We start from the raw sequence: 17,096 nt of genomic DNA, 5'->3' as shown, positions 1-17,096 counted from the left end.
TGTGTCTGCCTCCTCCAGAACCCCAGGAGGCAGGAGCCGGCGGGTTCGACCCTTGCAGAAACTGGGGCATCGCGGAACGGCGCCCCCAGAGACCCGCAGCTCCCGGGCGAACCAGGGACAGATGAGGACCCCTGGCTTCCCCGGAGGTGGGCCTCCAAGGGCACCTGCCCAAGGCCACCCAGCGCGCAGCGGCCAGGGCGGCGGAGCGGAGCCGGACCTCCCAGCCGTCGGAGGGGGTGGTGACCGCCCGGGGCCTTCCCACGGCTCGGCCTGCGCGTCACCGCGGGGGCGAGGGGGCGCCGGGGCGCCGGGGGCTGCGGCGCAGGAGAGGGCCCTGGGAAAGGGCGGCGGGGCCGGGGCGGGGCCGGGCGGGGGCGGGGGCGGGGCCCGACTTCCCGGCCGGGAGCCGGCACTGTCGCGCGGAGACCCAGAGCCTGCGCTCGCCATGAAGCGGCCCAGGGAGCCGAGCGGCTCTGACAGCGAGTCCGACGGACCCATCGACGTGGGCCGCGAGGGCGAGCTGAGGTGAGGGCCGGGATGGGGATACTGGGAGTGTCTGGACGGGTTCAGCGGGCTCGTACGGCCTCAGGAGATGCAGGTGTGGGCGACGGCCCGCAGGTGTGTGTGGGGTGGGGGTGCAAGTGGGGGACACGTGTGCAGCGTGGGCCGTGACACGCACGAGTGTCTGGATCGTCTGCGCTCTGGGCCATTTCGGGCTCAGGGTGCCGGGATGGAAGTGGAGTTCAGCTCTGGGGTCTCATTTTCAGTTGGTTATCGTCTTTCTGTAGAAGTGCCAGGTTGAGGCGACTGGCGCGGAGTTTTCCCTGAAGATCTTAGGAAACCCTCATGGAGTATTGGTTACACACTCCCTGTCCGGAATCCGCTGAGTGGGCAGAATAGCCATACTTTCTCTATTCTACCTTAGCTTGGGTGCACTTTCCATGTAGTACACAAAAGGCTTCCAGGGAGAAGAAAATCTCCCCTCCCCTAAGCAAATTGGACTTTGGAATCAAGGTTTTGGTTCCGAAGAAAATAATAGCTGACTTGTCAGTGCAGGGGCCTACACTCCAATTCCAACACTCTTTCTAATGCACATTCTGACTTGCTATTCTAATGAATATTCTGATGAATATTCTGACTTGCTTCAAACCTGTGGAACAAACTCCACTGGTACCGTTCTGCTATTTCCCCTAGTTCTGTGAACAATCTAAGCTTCAGTTTCCTCATCGGTGAAATGGGTATAAGTAATAGAACCGATCCCAGTTTTACTGGGAAAATCAAATAAGATGATGCATGTCATGAGCTTAGCACAGGGCTTAGCACATAGCAAATGTTTAATTCGTGTCAGGCACCCAACATGTGATGCCCAGAGCCCTGAAAGAGCAGCAGGGACTGAGTGGGAGTCTGCAGGCCTGAGTCCCAGCCCCAAGTCTGCCACCAACTCACCATGTGACCTTGGGCCATTGCTTTCTCTTTCTGAGCCTGTTTCCCCATCAATAAAATAAAAGGAGGACATGGAGTGGGAAAGAGAGGGGGCTATCTGATCTCTCCTGGCTCATCCAAACCTGACTCTCTAGAACAGATTTGAAAGGGGGATTCAGTTCGTCCTTAGGGATTTTTTTGAGGGACTTCATCATTTCAGTGACTCCAGTTTTCTGAGACCAGGACATCCTACCTTAATCACAAAGCCTAGTAAAAATGCCACCAGTTTCCAAGTATTTATAGCTTATAACAGGAGCTAAGGCAATAGATATCCCCCTTGCATCCTGTACACTAATTAGGTTTTGGGGTATATAATAAAATTTCCTATGCAACTTATTAGCATTCTTAAATTGTTTAGCAGAAACTGCTATTTAGAGAAGCATTTCTCTGAGTCTGGGCCTGCTAGGAGCTGGGGAAGGGCCCAGCACCATGTGCTGGTGGTGGAGGGGGCTCTCAAATTCAATGTCATTGGGTCTTCATGAATCAGAGGCATGAAATTGATGCCAGAGAGCTGGCTCTGTCTTCCAAGAATTTGCACTTTGGCCAGTGACCTGCCAGGTCACACAAAGACCATGGACAGGATGGAAGATGGAAGGAGAGACAGACTGTGGGCTGTGAGGGCACCCAAGCAGGGAGAGGTCACTTACAAGCAGAGGCATCATGGAGGGTTTCTTGAAGGTGGTGGCATTTGGGCAATGGCATAAAGGATCAGTGGGCAGATTTTTCCTACATGGCATTTTGTCCTTTTAGCCAGAGCCCAATTTTAGAGACTGTCTAGATTCTTAGAGGAGCAGACCCTCTCAGAGCAGAGAAAGCAGTTGGACATCTGGCAGAGGCTGACTTATAGACCCCTCTTTGTAGCACTCACCAAAGGGCCCTCCCCCCAGCAGACATCAATGCTTCAATTCAGGGCGTGCTGAACGATGCCTGCTGTGGCCCAGACCCTGGGCTGGGCGTGGGGGGCCCAGATGTATCCTGCTAAGCCTCTGCCCTCAGGGAACTCTCAGAGAAGAAGAGCTTCGCGTACAAAGAAAGCCAGATAAACAGTGGCAAGGGCCATGGGACTGGGGCAGCCAGCCTCCCTGGGGTCAGAGGCAGGGCGTAAATCCCCCACACTCAGAGATGTGAGAATAAGGAGCAGGGTGTATTCCATTGTCACTGTGGGCATCTGCCTGATGGCGGCATCTTGCCCCATATGAGATAATCACACACAGATCTCCTATCTGAACCCAGCACCAACTCCCCTCCGCCCTCTGCCGACACAAGCTGGGTCTCAACGGAGAGTATAACCTCTCTCTCCCCTCCCCCTCTGTGAACATTCAGTGAACACCTGTCATATGTCAGGCACTGGGTCGGGGCCTGTGGGTCTTTCCTACATGATTTAAGGCACATGGTGGCCTTTGAAGTCAGATAGACCTGAGTTTGATTCTCACCACCATTAACGTGGGCATTTCTGAACTTCAGTTTTCTCCTTTACAACGCAGGGATGCTAATACCTACCTCACAGGGTGAGCCTTTGATGAGGTAATGTACCTAAAATGCACAGCTCCCTGATTTAGCCCAAGGTAACTTCCAACAAATACTGCTCAGGAAAGGGTCATCATTCAGTTGGAGGGTGCCATGTTCACGAGGCAGCTTGGTCTAATGAAAAGATTAGAAGCCTGAAGACTTGATTTGCTGGGCATGATTCTTAACTCTTTGTGTCTCTGTCACTCCATCTATCAAATGATTATTTTTCCTAATGTGAAATAGCCCCCAAAAGACTTAATTCACAGGGCTATTGTGCAATAGATGAGACAAGTAAATGTGGAAGTACTGTCTAGAACAAGGAGTACTGGCTATGTGACACACATGGTGGGGGAGGGGTGACGATACGGGGTGCACTGGGAAGAGCACTGGATTAAAAGCCAGGAGACTTGGCTCCGGTTCTGGAATTTCCTCCAATTTGCTGTGTGGCCTGGAACAGACCCTTCCCCTCTCAGATTTGCCTTATTTTAAAATTGGGCTCAGCACTCCTGAAAACCCTTCATTGGGGATATCATGATTCTGCCTTTGGTTAATGCAAAAGGCGTTCCCCTGGGGGCGGGTGGGGGGAGCGGAGTGCCCCAGGGGGCCTGAGGGTGAGTGCTGAGGGCATCAGGACTGGCAGCCAGACCACCTAGAAAGCTGCTCTCCCCCACACCCCAAGAGACCTCCCCAGAAATCTGGCTAGGGACCACTCGAGGCACATGGAACAGATCTTGGTGGTCAGCATATCTTCTCTGGGTCCGTAAAAATCTGCCTTATTTTCAGACTGTCAGACAAGAAGCTCTTACACCTCCCCCCAGTGTCAGGGCCAGATCACAGCCTGGAAGTGAGCTCTGGTTGAGCTCTTGGGAGCTTTAAGGATAAGGGGACTGGAGGGCTATTCAGACAGACAGGAAATAAGAATTAAGAGGGAAAACAATGCTGAATTTGGAGCCAGAAGACATGGATTCCCATGCTGGCTTTGCTCCTTAGCAGCTGCGTAGGCTGGGCAAGCTGCCTCCGGTCTCCAAGCCTCAGCATCCTCATCTGTAAAATGGGGCTTTTGTTAGGCTCAAAGGAGGGAAATATATGTAGCGATGCCAAGAAAACTGTGAAGTGAGGTTTGCCTGTGAGATATGGGAGTCGGGGAAGAGGGATAATACTGCAGAGAACAAGTGACCAGGAGAGTGGATAAAGGGATGGCAGAGCTGCTGTGCCCTGCAAGGGGTGCGTCAACCTCCAGCAGATGGTCCCCGAGGAGGGATCAGGCTGAGGGACAGTGACGTGTGCAGTGCTAACCCAATACCCCTAGAGACTCCTTATCCAGCCTAGGGGGGACAAAGGCCATGTTTTATTATCCCTTGGCTCTTGGGGCTTGTCCTGCGTGTAGCTTTGTAAACAAGCTGCCCTACAGATCTCAGGATCGGGCCATCCGAGCCCTGGACCGAGCTTGCTGGGCCATCTCTCCCAGGAGCTTCATAGGCCTCTGACCAGCCCTTCTCATCCAGATGTTTGGAAGGAGATATCCTTTTCCAGATGTAGCTGGACAAAGCCAGGGACATAGCAGTGGGATTTGATCACGGTTGATATGGACTCTCCTGCATCCTTCTCTCTTTGAGCAGTTGATGAAAATGATCTAACCTCTCATGCCAAGAGGGTAGTCACATGGGCTGGGACCCTCCTGGTGAGCCCCATAGACCCCCATTCCACAAAGGCCTGGGAGGTAGCTTTTATGGTGTCACTTCTCTGCTCCCCAGTGATGCCAAAGATGGGGGCAGGAGGAGGGAGCGCAACCATGGGCTCTGCTATGCTCCAAGCACTTGCTGGGTACTGGGGCTACCATGGTGAATGAGACAGGCATGGTTCATGACCTCAGGGAGCCTACGCACTTGGTGCAGAGACAGACATTAATCAAATAATCATATACATAAAAAACAACAAATGGGCATACATGCTATGAATGCAGGATGCTAGGAGAGGGTAGAGCAGGCGCCATCTAGTGGGAGGGGGGTATCAAAAAAGGCTCCCCCAGGAAGGTGGCATTTGAATTGAGATCTGAACAGTGGTAGAAAGTACTAGGCAAAAGAGGCTGGGGCTTGGGGGTGGGGAGACAGGGTGCAGCAGAGAACTCTAGGCCAGGGGGGCAGTATGTGCTACCACAGGAAGGAGTGGAGCATCACAGGCTGAGGCATACAGAGCAAAGGAGAGTTGAGTCTAGGTGGTGACAAGAGCCAGCTGGGCCACCTGAAAGATGATGGCCTCGATCCTAAAAGCATTGGGAAGGCCCTGAGGAGTTTTAAGAGAGTGACAAAATCAGACGTGTATTTAAATGATCACTGGGCCTGTTTGTAGGGGGTCAAAGGGGTGCAAAGGGTCCCAGCAATAGAATCCTGCAGCCGTCCACATGAGAGATGATAGAGGTTTGGTCCTCTGAGCAGCAGTGGAAATAAGCAGGACAGAGGGGAGACATATCTCAGACATGGAATGGGCACTTTTGGATGAGGTGGGTGAGGACAGAAGAGGAATCAAAAGTAGTGGTGGCCAGGGGGCCTCACAGAACTGGGAGATGGGATGCCTTTGCTGAGATGGGGGTCCAGGGGGAAGACAGGGGTGGTGGTGGAGGTGGAGGTAAGCTCAAGGGTACGAGTTCAGATGTGTGGCATTTTGTATTTGGAAATGGCAGGGGAGTCACCTTGTTTAAAGTTATTCGTGGATAGGGCATCTCCCCCTGGGAGCTGAGCGTCTGGACGGCTGGGGCCTGGCGGACCGCATCCAGTCCAGCCCTGGACCTGAATGGGGCCTCCGGGGTGTTGGCCAAATGAATGGCCCTCCGTGCAACCCCGCGAATCCCCTCTGTTCCGGAAGAGCCTCTGAAGCAGGAAACCGTTAGCGGGGCGAGCGGTTGGGCTGGAGAAGATTTCGGTCAGTCGGGGCAAGAGAGAACCCCCCATTCCGCCCCCCCGCCCCGGAGGCTGAGTCTCTTCCCGGCGATGGGGACTCCCGGAGTGCGAGCAAATATCCGTCTTGTGCCAGGCCTGCGGAGGGGCGGAGGGGCGGCCCGACGCGATGCGGGGCTGCAGCCTTCGGGGGAGGCCAGGACAGCGTCCCGAGAGTCCGAGGGGGCCTGTGACCCAGATGCCGCCTCCCCCTCGCCCGGGCCGCGCTGCGTGGGAGGAGGCGGCAGCTGCCGGCGGGGCGGAGGGCGGGCAGCGGGCGCGCCCGGCCCGTGGGAAGCGGCGGCATCTGCTCTTTCCACGCTCTTCCCAGCGGCTCCCTCTGAAACCCAACCCGCCGGCCCGGCCCCGCCGCCGCCGCCGCCGCCGCCGCCGCCGCCGCCCGGGCCCTCGCCCGCCCCGCCCGGGATCGGGTTGCAGGAGTGCGGCGGCCCGCTGCGGTTCCCCGACGCCCGCGGCCAGGGGCGAGGGGCAGGGGGCGAGGCCGAGCGGGTCGGGCCGGGAGCCCAGCCCCCACCCCCTGCCCCAGCAGCCGCGCGGCCCTGGGGCAGGAAACCGAGCGCAGGGGCGACTTGGCGGGGTGGGGGGTGGGGGGGGGGGGAGCGATGGGCTCCCACCCACGCCTGCCCTGCGCCGCTTCCCGGCCTGGGAGTCCTCTGCCGCCGGGGAGACCACGGCCCTCCTGGGAGGGGGCGGTGCCCGCCCACATCCCCACTTCCTCCAAGGTCAGCCGAGGCCAGGGAGATGGTCCTCCAGCTCTGAAAAATCAGCCTTTCTCTTCTCCTGCAGCCAGATGGCCAGGCCGCTGTCCACCCCCAGCCCTTCGCAGATGCAAGCCAGGAAGAAACGCAGAGGGGTGAGTGTCTGTCTCGGCAGAGTTGCCCGTCGAATCTTTGCCCTGAGTCCCCAGGGCCCTGGCCCGGAGAACCCTGGTCAGAAACATCACCCCCATCTAGACTGCCTGAGGGCCAGTCTTGGCTCTGCCAGTAGCTAGCGGAGAGACTTTGGGCAAGCCACTTAACCTCTCTGTGCCTCATTTCTTCAACTGTGTAACCGAACCAATGAGGGTGCGTACCTCACAGGGCGGTTTTGGAGGTTAAATGAATTACACTCAGGACAACACCTGACTCACAGTTAGCCCTTACTGTTTATTCCAGCCTTCCCCCTCTTCTCTCCAAGCCCAGAACTTTCATTTCCTCTCAGGGTGCTGAGGGGTGGGGGAGGGGAACAGAAGAAGGAGGCTCCCTGGCTGGCTCTCTGCTGCCTCATGCCAGCCCCCTGCCCTTTGTCCCCAGGATGTAGCTGTGCTTCTGCCCTGGGGGTCCAAAGACCGGGAATGTGGCAGAGACCAGCCCTGCCCCTCACTTAGGCAAACCATTCCTTCCAGCCCTCATCTGTATCTGTAAAACAGGGGTCATAATGTCTGCCCTGCTATCAGTATTCGGCTACCAGTAGGGTGAGGTGGGAATGAGGTTGTGTGAATGAGAGGCCTCCCCAGCTGGAAGCAATGCCTCTTCACCACCCAGCAACTGAAGGGGTAACCTTGGCCTGCAGGAGCCTCCAGGGCCTGCTGCAGGGCTGTGGCTGGTGTCCCTGTTCTGATGGGCCGGTCTCCTGTTGTACCTGCCGTTGTGCATTTTGAACATCACCCCTGCAGACCAAGACAAGAGATTGGAGTTCCGCTCCCAGCTTTGCACTTCTTTACTGTGTGACCTTAAGCAAGTCATTGCCCCTCTCTGAGCCTTGATTTCCTCCTCCATTAAGTAAGAACAGATTTCTCTCCCTCACAAAAATATTGTGAAGGAAGATATGAATCCGTGTCCCTCAAAGCACGTTGGAAACTGGCGAAGTGCCCACGAGTAAATTCCTGTCATTGTGTTTTAGATCATAGAGAAGCGGCGCCGAGACCGCATCAACAGCAGCCTTTCTGAGTTGCGACGCTTGGTCCCCACCGCCTTTGAGAAACAGGTATGTGATATTCCTGATGGTACCAGAGGAAACCCCACGCAGGTGGCAGATACGGCCCATTCTTTGTGGTATGTCGTATTGATTGGTAGCAGCTGCTTGAAGTGCTGGCACCTCGTTTGCTGGTATGTCACCTCCTGATATCTGCCAGGGAGAAAGGGCATGGAAATTTATATTTACTCTAGTGTCTCCAGTGTTGTGGCTTTCTGTCCCTCGTCCCCTTGACAGAAATCCTTAAAATGATCCTGAATGTTAGGGATGATTATGCCCATTGCACAGGTAAGGAAACTGAGGCACAGAGAGGTGAAGTACCTTGCACTCGATCACACAGCTAGGAAGTCGCAGAACAGAACCGGACCACAGAACTGTGTGAGTCTAGAGCCCCCTCGCCCTCTGCACTGCTGACAGTTCCAGAGCCGTTTGAAAGCAGAACAGGCTGCTGGGGTGTGAACACCCTGCTGCTGCCCATGGGGGTGGGGAGCACGTGACAGCGGGAAGGGAGTCGGACGGTGAATCAATCAGACAGTCTCAAAGATTCTCCACCCTGTGCTCCAATGCACGGTCATGGGTCACGCGCCTTCCTTTATGCTGGTGAGAACAAGTCGGTCATTCCACAGACGTCCACTGACGCTTCCACAGGCCCAGCTGTGACCTAGACCTGGTACCTGCCCTCAGGAGCTCACGGGGAGAGTCTGACCCTCAGGTTTCTCCTGGGAGACGAGGTGATGCTATAGGCGTAGCAGGCATTGCTCAAGAGAGAGAATAGAAAACGAGCAAGTGCTGTGGGGCTAAGAGGATGAGCTAGATCTGGGGCGTGGTGAGCGTGCAGTTGGGTTCCCAGGGAAGCTGGTCTAGGAGGCGGGTGGGTACGCGGGAGTGGCATTCTGGGGATGGCACGCTAAGCCATGGAGGTCGATGAGACCTGCCGGGTACAATGTGCCAAGTGAGAAAAGGGAACCAGTGCCCACTGGGGAACAGCCCCATTTTAAGGGAACAGGCAGAGTAAGGTGGAAGAAGAAGCTAGAAAAAGTGGTGTCAGGGCAGTCAAGGGAAGGAGGGGTTTCAGGAAGGATGCTCGGCAATGCAGCGGGCGCGCACGGACTAAAATGGGAACTGAAGAGAATCTGTTCGTTTGGGAAACCTTGGCCGAAGCAGAAGCCCCCCCGCAGGCCATGGTGGAGTGGGAAGAAGATGGGGACAGGGAGCCGGTGAGGGCTGATGACACCATAGGGAGGGGAGCGAGAGGTCAGCTGGAGGCCTTCACTCTTCTGTCTTCTGTACACACAGGGCTCCTCCAAGCTGGAGAAGGCCGAGGTCCTGCAGATGACAGTGGATCACTTGAAAATGCTCCACGCCACTGGTGGGACAGGTACCGATGCTCTTCTCTCCCGGGAGTCATTCATGAAACACATATCTGGGGGCTAGGCCCTGCGGATCCACTGGTGAGCAAAGTAGACATGGTCCCTGGCCTCAAGGAACTCATGGTCTATGGTGGGGCTGAAGCAGGTCCAGGTGCAGCTGTCCCAAAGCCTGGCTCTCTCCTTTCAGCATTACCCTCTCCACTGTCAGTGTCCCCAGTGGTCCCCAACTGGTCCTCTACTCCACTCCTTCCAGCCTTAGTTAGCCCTTGGAGGGGGTCTGCGTAGATGCCTTGTCCCTACGGGTTCCCTACCTTAACCCCCACCCTCCTTAAGCCTTAGCCCGAATGAACTCATTCTCACTGGGATCCCAGTGGAAACCCTGGGAGGGGCCTGCCTGAGATGTTTAGCCACAGATGTTCACTGGTGTGCCTTCTGGGCTGGTGCTGAGGTCATGCTCACAGTGAAGACCCGTTGTGGGATTATAGTAGAACCCAAATGTAACTCGTGCCGTTATTTTGGGCTGGTCCATTGCAGTGAAGTCATGGAACGGTGGCCTTAAAAAGACTTCTGAACAAATGGAAATTCTGTTTGCATGAAGCCTCACTGTGTATTTTGGCGATTTCACAATTGAGAAATCTTGAAATCTCCACAAACCTGGGCCACAAAGACCTAAGTCCTAAAACCTTAACTTGGCCACCTTTGGAGGGGGCAGTCACATTTCAAGTGACCCAGCCTGGTGCTTCTCAGGCTTCAGTGAGCCACAGTATCATCTGGGGGCAGACAGTCACAGGGCACACCCCAGAGATTCTGAGCCAGGAGGCCTGGCCTGAAGGTTAGGAATTTGCAAGTTTAGCAAGCACGCCCGATGACCCTGATGCAGGTGGTCACTTGGAGAACTTCTGCCAAAGGAATGCATGGCCAACAGTGAAAACTGATTCTAATCAACCAGTGGGGGAGAGCTCTCCAGCTACATTTATGGGTATCCAATTCAAAGAAAAATAGTGACTAATATTTTGGCCAGAATTCTATAGTCTCAAAATGCTTTCACCAATGTTATCTCATTTGATTCTCACAAGAATCTTGAGACTGGGGGTTGTTGGCATCACCCTTCTCCGGCCAAGGGCTAATGGGAGGACAGGACTGGCTTAGAGCATGGCTTTGGGTTAGAATCCTGAATTGAATTGATTCAAATCCCATGAATTGTGAATTTGGCTCTATTACTTGCTAGCTTTATGACCTTTGACAAGTGATTTAATTTCTCTACGCCTCAATGTTCTCATCTCTGGAATGATAATAATGATAGGATTTTTCTGAGAATTAAATCAGATAATGTAAATTTGAGTACTTAATAAGAACTCAGAAAAATGTTAGCTGAAAAAGAACAGCAAACACAGAAACTAAGTATACAGCCGAGTAAGGTCTTGTCTCCAAGGAGGCCTGACTCCAAACACCATCCCCTGCAGAGTTGTCCCTCTATGGGAGCCTCGGCCATGAACCAGGGACCAGATATTTGCAGCCAGAGTCATGAGGTCAGTGCCCATTGAGGCTGGTCTGTCTATGCATAGGAGATGATTGAGAGAGGGGCAGGTGGAAAGGCAGTGAGAACCGAATACCTCTGTGGCCAGGCCACCTGGTCAGACTTCACTGAAACCAGCCAAACTGAGGATCCCAGACTGATGTCGACAGCTGAGGATCAGAGTGGGGTCCTGCTTTCCTGACTGCCCTTCAGGCTAGGGGACAAACTCACATGCCTTCAGGGGCCAAGCCAGTAATATGCATTTGACCCTTGAACAACACAGGTTTGAATAGTACAGATTCACTTCCATGCAGAGTTTTTGCATTAAGTGGAAACATTTTTGGAGATTTGCAACCGTTTGAAAAAAAATTGTAGACACACCACATAGCCTAGAAATATTGAAAAAATTAAGAAAAAGTTAGGTATGTCATGAATGCATAAAGTAGATGTAGATACAAGTCTGTTTTATCACTCACTACCATAAAATATACACACATCCATTACTGAAGTTAAAATTTAGCAAAACTTCCTCATACAAACCCTTTCAGACTGCACATGGTGCCATTTGCAGTGGGGAGAAATGTAAATGTAAAGATGTAGTAGAATCATAACTGCATGAAGTTAACTGTGGCATATACATACCGTACTCCAGTAATAATTTCCTAGCCCCCTCCTGTTGCCCTTGTGGTGAGCTCAAGGGTTGCAAGTATCTGCTTAAGACCCCATGTGGCACTAATCATCTCTGCCAGAGCAGTCCTTCTCTCCAGGAAATTGCTATCACAGTAAAAGTGATCTCTGGTGGTTCTCACTACTAGTAGTTTGGCGGGGAGTCAAAAGTTTACTCAGGTGTTCAACTGTGCTGGGGGAGGATCGGTGCCCCTAATCCCCATGCTGTTCAAGGGTCAAGTGTAAATGATGGCTAACTTTGAATTCATGGACTATTTCTGTGCACCATTGCATTTAGTTTCACCCTCACAGCCCTGTGCAGTAAGTATTACTATGTGCCCATTTTACAGCCAAGGAAATTGAGGCTTAGAGAGATTAAGAGACCTGTCCGTGGTCAGGCCACTAGTTAAGTGGTAGAGCTGGGATTTGAACTCAGCTCTCCCGGCTTCCAGAGACCTCAGGCTTCAGTATGACACTATGCTGCCTTCTCTGTGGGGGGCCCCCCCGGCCCTGACGGCTGCGGTCGCCACCTCCCATGGGCACAGGTCTTTCACACCTGGCAAGTGTCCACTTAAATGACATTATCTTGGTCGCCAAGTTTCTTCTCTGCGTTCATCATGAATTTCAATGAAAACAGCACTCTACATTTTATCATGCTTCGTAGTTCAGTGAACTCATTTGATCATCACAGTGCCCCACCCTCTATCCCAGGTAGGGGTGATTATTCCCACTTTACAGATGTGGAGACTGGGACTCAGAGAGGTGAGGTGGCATGCCCAAGGTCACACAGGTCTGACCCCAGATCAGCACTTGGCCCTCGCCTGGCACACACCCTCATCACGCCTCGCTTTGCAGGATTCTTTGATGCCCGAGCCTTGGCAGTGGACTTCCGGAGCATCGGTTTTCGGGAGTGCCTCACCGAGGTCATCAGGTACCTGGGGGTCCTGGAAGGGCCGAGCAGCCGTGCAGACCCCGTCCGGATTCGTCTTCTCTCGCACCTCAACAGCTATGCAGCCGAGATGGAGCCTTCTCCCACGCCCGCTGGCCCCCTGGCCTTCCCTGCCTGGCCCTGGTCCTTCTTCCATAGCTGTCCAGGGCTGTCAGCCCCAAGCAACCAGCTCACCATCCTGGGAAGAGTGCCCGGTCCCATCCTCCCCAGCGCCTCCTCTCTCGCTTACCCCATCCCGGCCCTCCGAACCACTCCTGTGCGCAGAGCTGCTGGTACCGTCCTGCCAGCCCGCAGGAATTTGCTGCCCAGTCGAGGGGCATCTTCCACGCGGAGGGCCCGCCCCCTGGAGAGGCCAGCCGCCCCCCTGCCCGTGGCCCCCAGCATCAGGGCTGCCAGGAGCAGCCACATGGCACCCCTCCTACGATCTTCTTCCCCCATGCCCCCCAGCATCGTGGGATCCCCTGCTTATGTGGCTGTTCCTGCCCCCAGGCCCTCTTCCCCAGGGGCAGCTGGGAGGCCAGCAGGAGCCGTGCTCTGCCACTCCTGGGTCTCCGAAATCACTGAAATCGGGGCTTTCTGAGCTGGCTTTTCCCCAGTAGCGAGGAGGGTTCTTTTTCCAGGAGCTCTAAAAACAGTGCTGTCTTCTGCCCTGCTTCCTGGTCTGGCTCATCTGTCTGCAAAGGCATCTTCCTCACCCATTAGAGGCCCCTTCCTCCTTTGGCCCATCTCCCCTCCTCACTGCCCATCCCAGCTTGCAGACCCAGCTCTCCTGGAGCTGTTCTGATCTCAGAGGCCTGGTCTCATTTCTTACCTGGGACAAATAAGCCCTGGAGGGCCCCTACAAGCTTTGCCCAGACCCTTTCCTGGGGGCAGCAGGCATGAATCCAACGTCTGGGAACTAAGCTTGACCCTAAAGGCACAATGGTCTCAGGCCGGCTGCTTGCCTAGAGAGTTCAGAACCCAGCCTGAGCAGTGATTGACTGGTGCAGCCTTCCCAGGCCCCCAGGGCCAGAACTTAGTGTCTGCCTCACTTCCGGAGACAGTAACAGAGCAGGGGCCACAAAGCGGTCTCTGGGGAACCCCCGTCTGCCCCTGCCCACCCCATTGCAGTGAACCACAGGACAGGCCCCCCTGCCACCGCAGCCAAGGCCCGGCAGTTAGGGGCCCAGTAGGGCCTGCTCGGGTGGTCTTCCCCGCTGCAGACACCTACACTCCGGCTGACCCCCAGTTCCCTACATGGAGATGGGAGGTTTCTGGGCAGCAGTAAGGCTCCAAAACAGGGGGTCCTTACCACCAGGCCTGGGACAGTGCTCCCAGACAAGAGCCAGGATTGAGCAGAGAACCCAGCTCCCTGCTTCTCGCACCATCACCATCCTCCAGATGCCTGGTCCCTGTTGGGTGCACAGCGTGGAGGGTCACGTTCCCATGTGATGGCGCCCCCGGAGGGGCCCTCTTGGGATTCAGCACCAGACGTTTGTGCTGCCTGGTTTGCATCCGGCTCGCAGAGCCCAGACTGTGGGACAGCCAAGGGCTGTCAGCTGGACAAAAATAACTGCAAGGAGGGGCGAGAGGAAGGACAGTCAGAGGCGGCTGGGCCCTTCACGGTCACACGGCGGGTCAAGGGCCTGAGATCCTGTTCACCCAGGATGTCGCGCAGCTGGCTCTGCTCAGAGGCCATTTCAGGACCCAGCTCCAGCCCTGGCCGCTCATCCTCTAACGGAGGGATCAAATGGCCTGTGGCCACCATTCCCAGAAGAACAGCAGAGGCCAGACAGGACTGGGGCAGCCCCGGGACTGACGTTCAGCTGGACCCGTGTTGCCAGACCCGCTGTTAAAACGTAGAGCCACTTCTGTGCTTGTTGGCAGATATCTGCTTCCCTTAAGGCCCTCTAAATGCCCCGCTGCCCCGTGTGGCTTTCCCCCAGGCCCCCACGCTGGTTGGTAAATACTTCTTTCGAATGTCACCCCTGGGAAGATTCTTTCACGCCCACCTTTTGATGGAACTACTGCCCCCAGAGACTAAATTGAGGAGATCCTTGGGCTCAGACATAGAGTTTGCTAAAACCCTGGGGGAAAGGGCCCTTTTGGAGAAATGGGGCAGAGGGCAGAGATCATTTAAACGACCCAGAAATCTCTTTTGAAAAGGCAAATTCCTCCAGGAGGCATGAAGAGCTAATGTATTCTTTCAGTCCTCAGTGTTTGTTCGATCAGATTTCTGTCCTCCTGGATGCATCTGAGATGTGCAGCTGTGGGGAGCGAGGGCAGCATTCCAGGGAGTGGGTCACCGGCCAGGGGTGCTCCTGACGGAGACAGACAGGGAGGGCAGGGCAAGTCAGCAGGCTCCCAGGAGTTGGGAGAGGTGGGCACAGGGAGGTGACAAAGGGAAGAGCCCAACTTCACCTTCGTCACAGAGGGCAGAAAGAACTGCTTCTGCTCCTGATCTTCCTCCCGCCCCTCCTCCTCCTCTCCCGGCCTATCCCAGCTGGCGGCTCCCTGCTCCCAGGGTACCAGGTCAGTGCTGCAGTCCCGCAGTTCGGCAACTTCATAGCTTGAGAATATGGGAAACCCATTTCCACATTTCCAGGACCCAATTCCAGGAGAATCTGTTGACACCATCGAATGAGGTGGAAATGGCCCAGAACTTTCAGCATCTGAGTTGATCTTGAGTTCATTCTCCCCAAGAGATGGTGAATGAGAAAGGGGACTATGTATTTGTTTTCGTGGTTGAGGATTTGTATCTTTTGTTTCTATTCCCAAGCCTTTCTGGTGTCCCCGACTCCTACCCCCTTGCTGGGGCTGTAGCAGGCATCCAATAAAGTTGTTTTAGTTCTTCTAAAAACCTCTGAAAGATTCTACTTCTTGAGATCTCTGGAGTCCATCCACTTCTCTCCAAGCCTCCGGCTATCACCCTGGTCTGGCCATTTCACCTGCCCCCAGATCACTGCCCTCCACAAGGTCATCTTGCTTCCGTCTTGCTTTGTCACTCAGTTCTCAAGGCAACCAGAGAGAGCTTTAAACATGCAAATCATATCATACCAACTCTGGTGTAAAATCCTTACACTATTACCCTATTATTCCCAAGATAAAATGCAAGCTCTTCCTCTTGTCCCAACCTCACTTCCAGCCAATTCCAATCTTGCTCACTGTGCTTCTGCCACTCTGGCTTTCCTTCATTTCCTCAACATTCCAGCCTGTTCCCACCTCCAGGACTTGGCATATGCTCTTCCCGTGCCCAGAATGCGCTTCCCCTACCTTCTGCATGACTGAGCTCTTTATACCCTTGGCTTAAACTCACCTCCTCAGAGAAGGCTTCCTTGACTTCTGTGCTTGAATAGTTAGTTCATCAATCTCCAAGCCCCGTATTCTTTCCCTCCTTAAGGCACTTGCCATTGCACATCCATGTGTGTTTACTTCTTGGTTGATCATCTCCCCCACCAGCACGTAAGCTCTGTGGGCCCAGAGACTATGTGTGGCTTGCTCTCCACCCTGGACCCAGTGCCAAGCACCGTACCTGGCTCTAAGTTGGTGTTCAATAAATATTCGTCAAATAAATGAACTGGGGAGGTGAGGAATCTTCCAGACTCTGCTGGATAATACAGGCCCTTGAGCGGTGAACCTCCCCCCCCCACCGCCCCAACTGGCTGACTTTGCAGGGAGGCTGGAGAGCAAAGTGAGAGGCAGGGCCAAGGGACTGGAAGTTCTGGCAAATGGTGGGGAGGCTCTGGCCAGAGAAAAGTGCGAGTGTGCTCGCGCTGGAGCGCACACTGACAGCTGAGACCAGGGAGGCGTCCCTCCAGCAGGTATTGTTCTCCACTCTTGCCCTGATGGATCTGGCTTGCGATCAATCCTACACACATTTGCAGAGGTCTGCTCTGCGCCAGGCCAGGCGTGGTGGAGCCAGGGGTGATGAGAAGGCTGAGGGGACCCAGGGGGGATGTCTGCCTCTGCCTGGGGTGGCCATGGGGGAGGGGGGACAGCTGGGAGGAAGACTTCCTGAAGGAGAACCAGAAGAGCCATTCTACCAGAACAGGGAACCCCGGTGCAAAGACCTGGAGACGTTGCAGGGTGCCCTGCGAGTTGGTTCTAAGATGAGCACGGGCCTTCAGGAACAAAGGGAAGGCAGGCTAGCCTGGGCACTGAAGCCAGGCTTCCTGGGTTCAGCCTCCACCTCTGTCACTTATCAGGGTTGTGGTCTTGGGCAAGTTACTTAACAACCCTAACCCTCAACTTCCTCATCGATAAAATAGGTATAATGCAGTAATGGCTATTAACTGAGTGGTAACTATGTACTGGGCACTGTTGGTAATGCTTTTCATGGAATGTTCCCATTTTACAGATGAGAAAACTAAGCCAAGACACCATCTCCTAAAGTTAGGGGAGATCGAATGGGGTAGCACACAGAAAGCCTTCACCCCAGAGCTTGGGTCATATGAGACAGTCAATCTTAGCCCATTAGTGTCATTAATGGAAAGAGACCAGATCCAAACTGGGGGAAACCTTGGGTGCCATGCAGAGTTTGGGCTTTAGCTGATAGGCAATGGAAGCCATGGAAGGTTTTGCCAGGTGAATGCCAAGGTAAATGCCAAGATCGGACCCGTTTAAGAAAGTCTTGCTTGGGGTAGTGACTGGGAGAAGGAGTTTTCAGACTCAAGTCTACCTATTCATTGGAAACACTTAGATGCTTTTTAAAAACATCA

General features: G+C 54.5%; 1 protein-coding gene across 1 annotated transcript; it reads left to right on the top strand.

Annotated features, from left to right (window-relative positions):
• The first annotated feature begins 432 nt into the window (after positions 1-432).
• HEYL (hes related family bHLH transcription factor with YRPW motif like) lies at positions 433-15,231 on the top strand. Its single transcript, XM_021683747.1, has 5 exons — positions 433-525; positions 6,732-6,798; positions 7,827-7,910; positions 9,195-9,276; positions 12,306-15,231. The coding sequence occupies exons 1-5, from the start codon at positions 446-448 to the stop codon at positions 12,977-12,979; spliced, it is 987 nt and encodes a 328-aa protein (XP_021539422.1). The 5' UTR covers positions 433-445; the 3' UTR covers positions 12,980-15,231.
• The last annotated feature ends 1,865 nt before the right edge of the window (positions 15,232-17,096 follow it).

This window comes from Neomonachus schauinslandi, chromosome 4, assembly GCF_002201575.2.
Source record: "Neomonachus schauinslandi chromosome 4, ASM220157v2, whole genome shotgun sequence".
NCBI lineage: Eukaryota > Metazoa > Chordata > Mammalia > Carnivora > Phocidae > Neomonachus > Neomonachus schauinslandi.
This window is presented reverse-complemented; position numbering and strand designations above follow the sequence as displayed.

Excerpts from the sequence above, each read along its gene's own strand:
- HEYL (XM_021683747.1), top strand. The coding sequence starts at position 446 with ATGAAGCGGCCCAGGGAGCCGAGCGGCTCTGACAGCGAGTCCGACGGA. Across the intron at positions 6,799-7,826 it reads CCAGGAAGAAACGCAGAGGG|ATCATAGAGAAGCGGCGCCG; the intron begins GTGAGTGTCTGT and ends ATTGTGTTTTAG. Across the intron at positions 9,277-12,305 it reads CCACGCCACTGGTGGGACAG|GATTCTTTGATGCCCGAGCC; the intron begins GTACCGATGCTC and ends CTCGCTTTGCAG.